At 47.0% G+C, this 12,539-nt stretch overlaps 1 protein-coding gene across 17 annotated transcripts in view; it reads right to left on the bottom strand.

Moving 5' to 3' along the window:
• KIAA1217 (KIAA1217 ortholog) overlaps positions 1-12,539 on the bottom strand; it is a 1,295,419-nt gene that overhangs the window by 14,025 nt on the left and 1,268,855 nt on the right. For all 17 annotated transcript variants that reach the window (XR_004538150.1, XR_004538149.1, XM_033931366.1 and 14 more), the window contains one exon: positions 5,481-5,600. Coding sequence is in view for 15 of the 17 variants with exons in the window: in XM_033931366.1 (XP_033787257.1) it covers positions 5,481-5,600 (120 nt within the window). In the remaining 2 variants the exon portion in view is untranslated. The remainder of the gene's footprint in view (positions 1-5,480; positions 5,601-12,539) is intronic.

The following is a 12,539-nucleotide window of genomic DNA, read 5'->3' as shown; positions in this document are numbered from 1 at the left end:
TCCCCGTGAGGAATCCCTCCGTCCCCACCCGTCCCCGCGAGGAATCCCCTCCGTCCCCACCCGTCCCCGCGAGGAATCCCCTCCGTCCCCGCCCGTCCATATAAACTTCAGAAATAGTTATTTCATTTAATTATGCTACTGAATTAAAGGCTCTGGTAGAAACCCATTTACAAATAAGCAAAAAGACTTTATTAATTTGAAAATATTAATTGGGAAGAATACATACTTTGCAAATGGGTTTCTACCAGAGCCTCTAATGTTTATAAATTTTTATCAACACAACTAATATACTTTATCCTGAAGCAAAATAAAATAAAAAAAAAGAAATATAATTCTTTTCCTACCTTTGTTGCCTGGTTTCTGCTTTCCTCATGTTCTCATTCAATTCCTTCCATCCACTGTCTCTCTTCCTTCTGCATCTTCCATTTGCTCTGTTACTGTGCCTCTCCCTTTCTTCCCCCTTCCAAATTGGTCTGGCACCCATCTTTTTCTCTCCGCTCCCCCCATAGTCTGGCATCTGTCTTCTTCCCTGCCAGCGTCTTCTCCCTACTCTCTCTTCCCCATTTCCTTTCAGCGTCCTTCTCCCCCCATCTTCCCCATGTCCTGTCAGCGTCCTTCTCCCCCCTCTGTCTTCCACATGTGCTTTCAGTGTCCTTCTCCCCCCTCTGCTTCCCCATGTCCTTTCAGCGTCCTTCTCCCTCTCTGTCTTCCCCATGGCCTTTCAGCGTCCTTCTCCACCCCCCCGTCTTCCCCATGTCCTTTCCGCGTCCTTCTCCACCCCTTTGTCTTCCCCATGTGCTTTCAGCATCCTTCTCCCCCCTCTGTCTTCCACAAGTGCTTTCAGAGTCCTTCCCCCCCCCTGCCCTTCCCATGGCCTTTCAGCGTCCTTCTCCACCCCTTTGTCTTCCCCATGTGCTTTCAGTATCCTTCTCCCCCCTCTGTCTTCCACAAGTGCTTTCAGAGTCCTTCCTCCCCCCCCTCCCTTCCCATGGCCTTTCAGCGTCCTTCTCCACCCCTTTGTATTCCCCATGTGCTTTCAGCGTCCTTCTCCCTCCTCTGTCTTCAAGTGCTTTCAGAGTCCTTCCCCCCCTCCTCCCGTCTTCCCCCCCTCCTCCCGTCTTCCCCATGGCCTTTCAGCGTCCTTCTCCCCACTCCTTCTCTACCGCCCCGGGTGCAGCACAGCCGGCCAGGTCCCCTTACTTTTGTGGCACTTCCCCGACCGACTGACAACAGCCCCGGTCCGACAAACCTCCCTTCCCTTAACTGCGAATCTAAATTACCTTATTACAGCTGCTGTAAGAAGATAATTTAGATTCGCGGCTACAGGGCAGGGAGGATTGTCGGACCGGGGCTGTTGTCGGTCGGTCGGGGAAGTGCCATAAAAGTAAGGGGACCTGGCCGGCTGTGCTGCAACCGGGGCGGGGTGTGGCGGGGCGGACCGCCCCCTCCCTTGGTAGCCACTCGAACCGCGAGGCTACTCTCCTCCTTACCTGCACTGCCTGCAGCACAGAGCCAAACGGAAGTCTTCCCGACGTCAGCGCTGACGTCGGAGGGAGGGAGGGCTTTGTTTAAGCCCTCCCTCCCCTCCGACGTCAGCGCTGACGTCGGGAAGACTTCCGTTCGGCTCTGTGCTGCAAGCAGAGAAGGTAGGGAGAAGAGCCGCGCGACTGAGTACATCCAGCTTTGTTTAAGCCCTCCCTCCCCTCCGACGTCAGCGCTGACGTTGGGAAGACTTCCGTTCGGCTCTGTGCTGCAAGCAGAGAAGGTAGGGAGAAGAGCCGCGCGACTGAGTACATCCAGCCCCGCAGGAACCCCGCGACCCTCGGAGGCGTCCCCACGGGATCCCCGCGACCCTAGGGGGCGTCCCCACGGGATCCCCGCGACCCTAGGGGCGTCCCCACGGGATCCCCGTGACCCAAAGGGGGAACCCGCGGGATGCCCGCGGGTCCCGCGGGATTCCCGTCGTCCCCGTGCAGCTCTCTACTAGAAACATGAATTAAATTTTCCTCCAACTCTCTCTGAACTAAATTTCTGTCATAAAAAAGACTACTTCTATGCAACAGTAATAGTAATCTCCTTATTAATATGAAATTTGCTGGAAATGTGCTAATTTTAGTGCAATTAATATTCACATGCTAGCATGCAGTTTTTAATACTAGATGGCCAGTTGAGTCAGTACCAAAAAAACCCCCAAACAACTGGGTACAAAACCATGAATAAAAATGTGTTCTCTGGTTAGTACACTTTATTACATCAGCCCCTATAGATAGCTGTATACATCTAAAGTGATGCTATGAAAATTAGAAATAACATACAACTGCCCCCTTCAAATTCTCCCTCTTACCTGCTTCCTTGCTCACAGCCCTCCTCTCTTTTAATTCAAGCTCCTTTTGGTTCTCTCCCCCAGGCCCTGGCAGTTAAATGGAAAGCAAGATGCCAGCAGCACCAGCTCACAGTAACTGCTCATTTCTCAACCTCATGACAAATTTGAATCAGATACACAAAACAATGAATAGACTGGTATACAGTTCTGTATTATCCTGTGCATTTCATTCATTCTTCCGTGGACAGCTCTCCATAAAAAAATAAATGATTCTGGTCATATCACGGAATGGAATTCAGTTTCCATACTGAGTGACAGAATGCACAGCTGAAATATACAGAACGGATAATTTGGAATAAGCAAAATTAGGGAATTCTAAAAGCAGGTTTCTTGTGTCAGTGAGAGTCTCTGTGGTTTGTGAGAGTGTATCAGTAAATCCAGTATGTATTCCTGTAGTGCTGGATTACCAGTTCTGGCACTTGTGGTTTTCCCATGGTGAAACGGTACTAAGATGGTCTGAGTGAAAACCAATATGCTCAAGATTCCAGACCAGCTGGGAAGCTGTAACATTTCTTGGAGAGACTGAAACACACTTCACACTTGATATAATCACAAAAACAGACTGCACAAACTCCTCCTATTAAGCAAGGCAAGGTTCAAGCTCAAGAAAGCAAGCCAGGTAAAAGTGGTAATGGAGTTATCCAGAAAATGAAGTGCTAGAATGCTCAAGATATAGCTTAATGTTATGTATCAAGGAAAGCAAAGGAAACTGTTTTATTGACAGATCATAACTAAGTCCTAGAAAATTTTGATGTAAAAGCAATCTGCAGGGGAAGAAGCTAAAACTGAATGCCATTGTTATTAATCAATTGATAGAAATACTTTGGGTTTTTTCAAACCTATGTGGTGTGTATATATGTGCAGTCTAGGTTAAATTTTGTGATCCAGTACTTAGATGCTGCATTAAGTCCATGCAAATTACATTGGTTACAGCCCATACCATAGTGTCTGATCACATGATATTCCTAGGGTACTTCACAAAGTACCTTCAACCCCTTTTGTACTATAGTGAGATGGATTCTTCTCCTACATTTCACGATCAGATAAACTCTTTGGCAAAGAAATGTTTCTTTAGCTTGCGTAAGCTGAGGAAAATTAGATCGCTATTTCATCATGAACATTATTTATTATTGGTACAATCAACTATCCTCGCTCAGTTGGATTATTGTAATTCTGTCTACTTGGGTATTAAAAGGGTAGTTTAGACTAGCTGCAGTTGATACAAAATACAGCGGTTAAAATTATCTCTGGAAAGAGGAAATACGATCATGTATCCCAATTACTGAGAAAACCTCACTGGTTACCAGTTTGTTTTAGGATATAATTCAAGTGTGCATGTGTTATCTTTAAATTTCTTTATGGAATATTTGATCCTTCTATCCCTCTATGTTGGAATGCTACTAGATCCTGTTAGTCAAGGACTACAACAATATATAAATTATCATTTCCTTCTTTTAGAGGACTTAAATGTGCTGGGAAGCTTAGTAAATCTATGGCATTAAAACTGGTTGAAATTTGGAATAGGCTTCCTGATTCCACCAGACTGATAGGACAGTATTTACAATTCCGTAAAGATCTAAAAACTTGGCTGTTTACATTAATCTGAAAAGTTTACCTGCTGAAGTGCTGTAGCAACACTATATCCTAATCTTTTTAGTCTTTAATTTTAGTTTTAACTTTATTTCAGTGTTGTCTTTAAAATGATGCACTTATAATTATTCCACTCTTAGGCTTTCTTTCATAGGTTTATTCTTATGTCATTCTAATTTAATCAATTGTGAACCGAGTCGAGCTCCCTTGGGAGATGACCCGGTATATAAACTGAAGATTAGATTAGATTAGAATTTACAATTCTCCCTATAGAATAAGGATGGAGAGATAGATTGGTATGACGGGGTGGAGCTTGAAGTCTGTGGGCGTGTTTTCTCACAGATGTTTGATGGTCATGAGTCTAAGGAATGAGGGAAACCCTTCTCTAGAGGACTGATGGACCAAAGGCACCATCTCATCTAGCTCAACGGTCACTTTCTGCTGGCAGTGTCATAATTTAGCCACTTTGCTCCAGAACCAGGCTTGCAAGCCTCCCATAGGCCATTTTTGTCCCAGCTCTGATTTAAAGTGAGGTTTTAACCCTTCTGTGACTCTGAATCTTTTTTATAATCATTCTTTCCTATTTCTCATAATGACTCTAGCAGCTATCTACTTCCCTCAGGAAGACAATGGGACCTGCCGAGAAAAATTCAAACTCTCTATCCCTTTACAATATACCCTGTTTAAAAATCAATCGCCATGATGCCTAACATTTTCCATTATCTGCGTCAGAGAGCTGATCACAGAACTGAATGCTTATGATAAGTGAGTAAGGATACAAAATAAGTCACAGGAGGGGTGGCAAATTACTAAGAGAAGTGGCATTTTTCCAATAAACAACTATTTTATTGGTTTTTTTGTTTTGTTTTTGCATTGGGGATGTTTATCGGTGTTCTTCAGTGAAAACCTAAAATTAGAAATTGCATATAGTCTTTTTAGTGTAATCTCTCTACATTCGGGCAAAATCAATAAGTAGCATAGCCATGGGAGGCCAGGACTCCCTCACTTTTGGTTCAGGCTCCCCCCCCCAAAACTGTGCCACTGTCTGTTGCCATGGCTGGAAGGGATCTCTAAGGCCTGCCAGTGGAAGTAGCGCTCCACCCGCAGCCTGTCAGTTTGTGGATCTTTCACTGGGCTCCTAGCACTACTCCAGGCCTACTCCCCCCCCACCCCCCTACCTCCCCCGAGGTGAGCTAATTTTTTGCTAAACTGAGCATACATAGTGGGGGGAGGGCAGCAGCCCTTGGAAAGAGTACTTGACTACCAGGGTGCGGATAAAGAACTACTTCTGCTAGTAGGGTTTGGTATTTAGAGGTCATTTGGCTATGTGGCTAATTAGTAGTAAGGTGGATCTGAGTGAGGTTACTTTCCCCTGCAGACTTTGGTATAAAAAAGGAAACCAAGCCAAACATCTACATAAGTAAGTGCTTATGTGTACACAGAAGAGAGAGAGTTAGTGGTTATGTGAAGAAAGAAGGTCTGGCACACTGATTCCTGCCACTGTTACCTTCTTTTCTTTGGGATGTACTAAGGACCCAGGCCTTGCATCTTTGTCCTGAGTATCAGTTCTGGACTGTTCAAGATCAGTTTTTGAATTTGCATCCACCACTGAACACTTCTGAAAAGCCTAAGAAATTAAAACGTGCAATTAGCATAATTTGTTGCTCTTAGTAAAAATACAGAAGGATGTTTTTTTTGTAAACTTACAATAAGCGTATGACATCTAAGCCGAGGACTGCTTTTTATTAGCTATATTGCTTTTGAGACCACAAAACTGAATATTGTAGCATACTTTTATGTGGCAATATTGATAAATAAAATGTTTACTACAAAATATGCACATTGCAGATATTTCATAGTAAATGACAGCAGAAAAAGGCCGAATGGTCCATCCAGTCTGCTCAAACATACACACTCTATAATTTAATGATTTAATTTAAAATGTTCTTTTTCTTAGATATTTCTGGGCCAGAAACCCAGAGCTCTGCCCGGTACTGTGCATAGGTTCCATCTACTGGAGTCTCTGTCACTCCAGCTCATCTAAATCACCCTAGCCCATCCTCAACTGAATGGCCATATACACGACATAGACCATGCAAGTCTGCCCAGTACTGGCCTTAGTTCTTCAATATATGCCATTATTTTCTGATTAAAGATCCTCTGTGTTCATCCCATGCTTTCTTGAACTCTGCCACCGTTTTCCTCTCCACCACCTCTCTTGGGAGTGCATTCCAGGCATCGACCACCCTCTCCGTAAAGTAAAGAAGAATTTCCTAACATTACTCTTGAGTCTACAACCCCTCAACCTCAGATTATGCCCTTTGGTTTTACCATTTTCCTTTCTCTGGAAAAGATTTTGTTCTATATTAATACCTTTCAAGTATTTGAACATCTGAATCATATCTCCCCTGACCCTCCTTTCCTCTAGGGTATACATATTCAGAGCTTCCAGTCTCTCCTCATACGTCTTTTGGTGCAAACCTTCTACCATTTTCATCACCTTTCTCTGGACCGCTTCAAGTCTTCTCATGTCCTTTGCCAGATAAGATCTCCAAAATTGAACGCAATACTCCAAGTGGGGCCTCACCAACGACCTGTACAGGGGCATCAACACCTTCTTTCTTCTACTGATTACGCCTCTTTCTATACAGCCTAGCATCCGTCTGGCAACAGCCACTGCCTTGTCACACTGTTTCTTTGCCTTTAGATCTTTGGAAACTATCACCCCAAGGTCCCTCTCCCCATATGTGCATATCAGCCTCTCACCTCCCAGCACATATGCTGGGAGGTGAGACCTCATTTGGAATATTGTGTTCAATTCTGGAGACCACATTACCAGAAAGATGTGCTGACAGTTGAGTCAGTTCAGCGGATGGCCACCAGGATGGTCTCGGGGCTCAAGGATCTTCCGTATGAAGTAAGGCTGAATAAATTGCAGCTGTACTCACTTGAAGAACGAAGAGAGAGAGGAGACATGATTGAGACATTTAAATATATCACGGGTCGTATCGAGGTGGAAGAGGATATCTTTTGTCTTATGGGACCTTCGTCCACCAGAGGGCATCCGCTGAAAATCAGGGGAGGGAAATTTCATGGGGACTCCAGAAAGTATTTCTTCACTGAGAGGGTGGTCGATCATTGGAATGAACTCCCACGGCAGGTGATTGAGGCCAACAGCATGGTAGATTTCAAAAATAAATGGGATATTCATGTGGGATCTCTAATGAGGTAAGGGCAGGAGGTTGGTGAGCAAACTCATGGGGGAAGGGTCACTGGAGTGGGCAGACTTGATGGGCTTTGGCCCTTTTCTGCCGTCATTTTTCTATGTTTCTATGTTTCTTTCTATGTTTCTATATGGCTCCCTTATCAACAAATGCAGTGTAGCAGGCTGCTGGAATATTCTGTCATTGTAGCTGCAGAAAAATAGTTTTATGGGCTCCTGCTCTGGAAAAAGGGTGCCAAAAGTGTAACAGTAGAGAAATCTATTCAGAGTTTCTCATCTAATAGGAGTGGACCATGAGCTTTTAGAGGGAAGTATAAAGCCCTAAATTAAGGTAAGGGCCTTGTCCTAACTCTCTCAAAGGGATTCAACCAAGAAGGCTGTAGAGGAGCATTAGATGGAGAGCCAAACTCATGGGGCCCACAAGAGCCTTAGCTCTTTATTCCAGGGACTGAAGGAGGAGGAGGAAGAAGAAAAATAAAAAGAAGAAAAGAGGCTGTTAGCTTGCAAATCATCTGTCCCCTGGAGTCACAAGAAGCAGGGCCAAATTTTTCTCACCTGCACTGAACTGATCCACAGCTGCCCCTCTGAGACACAGCATGCCCTAAGGCAAAGGGTCAGTCATGGAAAGATTGGATCTTAAACCTTAGTCAGAGACAGCAAGGCTTGAAGCTGCTGACAACAGTAAGTCTCAGTCAGGGAAGGGATTGAAGGCTGAAAGCAGCTGAACCAGTGAGTGACCATCAGGGCCTAAATTGTCCACCCAGTACTTAACTTGTTCTTGTTGTCTAGTTAGTACATTTTCATTATCCTTATACTAAATATACTTGTTAAATACTCATTAAAGGGTCTTTTTATTTATAGCCATCTCCAGTACTCTTTTTTGCCTCATTGCTACTCTGCTGTGCCTAGTCGTGTATGGTGAGAGCTTTCAAGGGATTCAATGAATTCCCAGCTCTATGGCCAAGATTTTTTATTTTTTGCTTACTTTTAGCTTGATGTAGTTTGATTTGTTGAGTACCGTATTTTCACGCATATAACGCGCGCGTTATACGCGTTTTTACCTACCGCGCATACCCCTCGCGCGTTATATGCGTGAGCGCGGTATACAAAAGTTTTAAAACATAGTTCCCACCCCGCCCGACGCCCGATTCACCCTCCCAGCAGGACCACTCGCACCCCCACCCCGAACGACCACTCGCACGCGCTCCCACCCGCACCCGCATCCACGATCGGAGCAAGAGGGAGCCCAAGCCCTCTTGCCCGGCCGACTCCCCGACGTCCGATACATCCCCCCCCCCCGGCAGGACCACTCGCACCCCCACCCCGAACGACCGCCGACTTCCCGACAATATCGGGCCAGAAGGGAGCCCAAACCCTCCTGGCCACGGCGACCCCCTAACCCCACCCCGCACTACATTACGGGCAGGAGGGATCCCAGGCCCTCCTGCCCTCGACGCAAACCCCCCTCCCCCCCAACGACCGTCCCCCCCCAAGAACCTCCGACCGCCCCCCAGCCGACCCGCGATCCCCCTGGCGACCCCCACGACCCCCCCACCCCCCTTCCCCGTACCTTTGGTAGTTGGCCGGACAGACGGGAGCCAAACCCGCCTGTCCGGCAGGCAGCCAACGAAGGAATGAGGCCGGATTGGCCCATCCATCCTAAAGCTCCGCCTACTGGTGGGGCCTAAGGCGCGTGGGCCAATCAGAATAGGCCCTGGAGCCTTAGGTCCCACCTGGGGGCGCGGCCTGAGGCACATGGGCCCAACCCGACCATGTGCCTCAGGCCGCGCCCCCAGGTGGGACCTAAGGCTCCAGGGCCTATTCTGATTGGCCCACGCGCCTTAGGCCCCACCAGTAGGCGGAGCTTTAGGATGGATGGGCCAATCCGGCCTCATTCCTTCGTTGGCTGCCTGCCGGACAGGCGGGTTTGGCTCCCGTCTGTCCGGCCAACTACCAAAGGTACGGGGAAGGGGGGTGGGGGGGTCGTGGGGGTCGCCAGGGGGGTCGCGGGTCGGCTGGGGGGACGGTCGGAGGTTCTTGGGGGGGGCGGTCGTTGGGGGGGAGGGGGGTTTGCGTCGAGGGCAGGAGGGCCTGGGATCCCTCCTGCCCGTAATGTAGTGCGGGGTGGGGTTAGGGGGTCGCCGTGGCCAGGAGGGTTTGGGCTCCCTTCTGGCCCAACTACCAAAGGTACGGGGAAGGGGGGTGGGGGGGTCGTGGGGGTCGCCAGGGTGGTCGCGGGTCGGCTGGGGGGGCGGTCGTTGGGGGGAGGGGGGTTTGCGTCGAGGGCAGGAGGGCCTGGGATCCCTCCTGCCCGTAATGTAGTGCGGGGTGGGGTTAGGGGGTCGCCGTGGCCAGGAGGATTTGGGCTCCCTCCTGGCCCGATATTGTTGGGGAATCGGCGGTCCTTCGGGGGGAGGGATGTATCGGACGTCGGGGGGGGGGGCATCAGGCTTTCAGGATGGGGACAGACCTTCAAGGGGGGACAGTGCACGGAAGTCAGGGGGGGTGAACGGAGAGTCGGGACAGCGCACGGAAAGTCGGGGCAGTGCACGGAAGTCAGGGGGGGGTGAACGGAGAGTCGGGACAGCGCACGGAGAGGCGGGGCAGTGCACGGAAGTCAGGGGGGTGAACGGAGAGTCGGGCAGCATGCGCGGTATAATCGTGAGCGCGTTATACCAAAGTTTTTGTGCTTATCATCGTGATTTCTGCGCGCTATACACGTGTGCGCGTTTTATACGGGTGCGTGTTATTTGCGTGAAAATACGGTAAGCAGCCTGCTCGACCAGTGAAACTGCATCCCCCCCAAAAAAGCAAGGATCTTGGGCTTGGGATTCTCTGAACCTACTGAATACCACAACAGTACTGATCTCAATTTGATTGGCCATCTGCCTGTTGCTTGTTCAACCAATTAAATTCAGAGCAGTGCTCTTGGGGCCTTTAGGCGGTGGGGTGAATCAAACTCAGGACATGGGAGGGAGGGAATAGAAAGGGACAATTGTTGGGCCTGGGTGAAGAAAGGAAAGAAGGAAGGAGACTCATGAAATCACCCGACAACAAAGGTAGGAAAAAAGATTTTATTTTTAATTTAGTGATCAAAATGTATCAGTTTTGAGAATTTATATCTACTGTGTATATAGGGTGTGTATGAAAGATTAAAGGAACAGCATGGCAGGGAAGGGAAGACAGGGTGCAGAGCTTGGCAGGGAGGGGGGACAGGGTGCAGAGCCTGGCAAAGAGTGTGGGGTTGGGTGCAGAGCCTGGCAGGGAGTGAGGGGGGCTGGGTGCAGAGCCTGGTATATAGTAGTACACAATTTGGTTCAGAATGTATTTTTTCTGGTTTTCCTATTCTAAATCTAGGGTGTGTCTTATGGACCAAAAAATACAGTAATTAAGATTCGGGCTACTAAGTTTTATTGTGGATTAGGGGCACAGAAGTCCAAGGAAATAATACATGATAAGACAAGGTATTAATGTGCAACAATCAAAAAACAAAACTTGGGGTGGCCAAATCCGATGATCTCAATCTTGCTATAGAATATGATTGTTTGAACAACTACATGAACAGGTCACAGCAAGAATCTGAACTAGTAATTTATTTAGTACATAGGGCTTTTTATCGTTACAATTCAAGAGGGAGAGAATTGCGTCGCTTCTGTGAAAGTATCCTTAGTTCAACAGAAAGAATTTGTATACAATTGCAAGAAGGCAGTTAGAAGAATGTTAGAGTGTACAGGGTGAAGGTATTCTGTCTCTCATATAACTATGACTGAGGAGAAAGAAGGAGAACATTAATGAGAAATATCTATGACAGTTTGGGTAGAAGACACTGGAGGACTCGGATATTAGACTTTTGAAGACAGTGCTGTTAATATTCAGGGGCGTTTGCAAAAGGACATTCGTATCAGAACATCCCAAACAATCTGTCTGAAATACATGAGATGGACATCCATGTGTTGAAAATGTACAGCATGAACATCCATTTTACAAACGGAAACACCCAAATTTTGAATGTGGAAAAACAAGGGTCATGGACATCTATATAGCAGCATTCTTAGAAAATAGCCACACAGACAGAGCAGAGGGTCACCCTAGTGGTTAGTGAAATGAACTGTAAACCAAAGGGATTCAGGTTCAAATTCCACTGTAATATTTTTTTTTTTTTTTGGGGGGAGGGAGAAGGGGGAATTGTGAGCCCTCCTGGAACAGAAAAATACCTACTGTATCTGAATGTATACCACTTCAATAGCATTCAGACTGCAGATACAGTAGGTATTCTTCTGTTTTTGGAGGCCTCAATTTAAAAAAAAAAATTGAAGTGGGATTTGAACCTGCGTCCTTTGGTTTACAGTCCACTGTACTAATCACTAAGCTGCTTCTCAGACCTGCTTCATGTTCTGTTAAGAATACCTATAATACCTGAAGCCTAGAGCCCCCTTCCGGTTTCATTTTCAGGGGAGAGGGACGGGGGGGGGGGGGGAGAACAACTACTAGGGTAGTGCTTCTCAACTTGGTCCATAAATTTGATTTTCATATACTGTCTTCATTATGTGCAAATTTCTTTCATGCATATTCATTATGGATATCCTGAAAACCTGACTGGCAAGGAGGTACTCCAGAACCAAATTGAGAAACACTGGATTAGTGGATTAAGCAAGTGTCATGCCTTAATCCAGTGATTCCCAAACCTGGTCCTGGAGGTCCTGCAGTCAGGTTTTCAGGATATCCACAATGAATATTCATAAGAGATTTGCTTAAACTGCCTCCACTACATCCAAATATGACTGGGATGCCTTAAAAACCAGATTTGAGAAACACTGCCTTAATCCCTCCAGTGGACATCTGACCAATCAGAGCATCTTGTAACCTGAAGGTTCCTGAAACAGGTCAAAATAAGGGCATCCTTTTTTTTTAATATTGTCGATTCTTCCCCTTTAGTAATCATTGTTGAACTTCCAAATTTCAGGCCCTCCTTAATAAGAGTTAACCAATTTCTGGCTGCAAAACTCTGGACATATGAACCTGCCCTGTTCCACCCCTCCCAGACCCGGCCAGTTCAGCTTCTAGTGCCGCCAAGTTCCACCTCCAGATTCGCCCCCCCCAAAATCCTCTTCTCTTCCCTGAGTAGCTCTGGCCACATCTGGAGGGCCTAGAGCATGACGTGTATGACGTGGATGATGTATGTGACGTCATCCATGCATGCTCAGAGGCCCTCCATATGTAGCCGGAGCTGCTCGGGGCTTTCCAAAACCCAGAGAAATGCCGGGTTTTGGAAAGTCCATCCGGGAGCCCAGACAGTCCTCTAAAAAGAGGACATAAGAACATATGAATTGCCACTGCTGGGTC

Source organism: Geotrypetes seraphini, chromosome 2, assembly GCF_902459505.1.
Source record: "Geotrypetes seraphini chromosome 2, aGeoSer1.1, whole genome shotgun sequence".
Lineage (NCBI taxonomy): Eukaryota > Metazoa > Chordata > Amphibia > Gymnophiona > Dermophiidae > Geotrypetes > Geotrypetes seraphini.
This window is presented reverse-complemented; position numbering and strand designations above follow the sequence as displayed.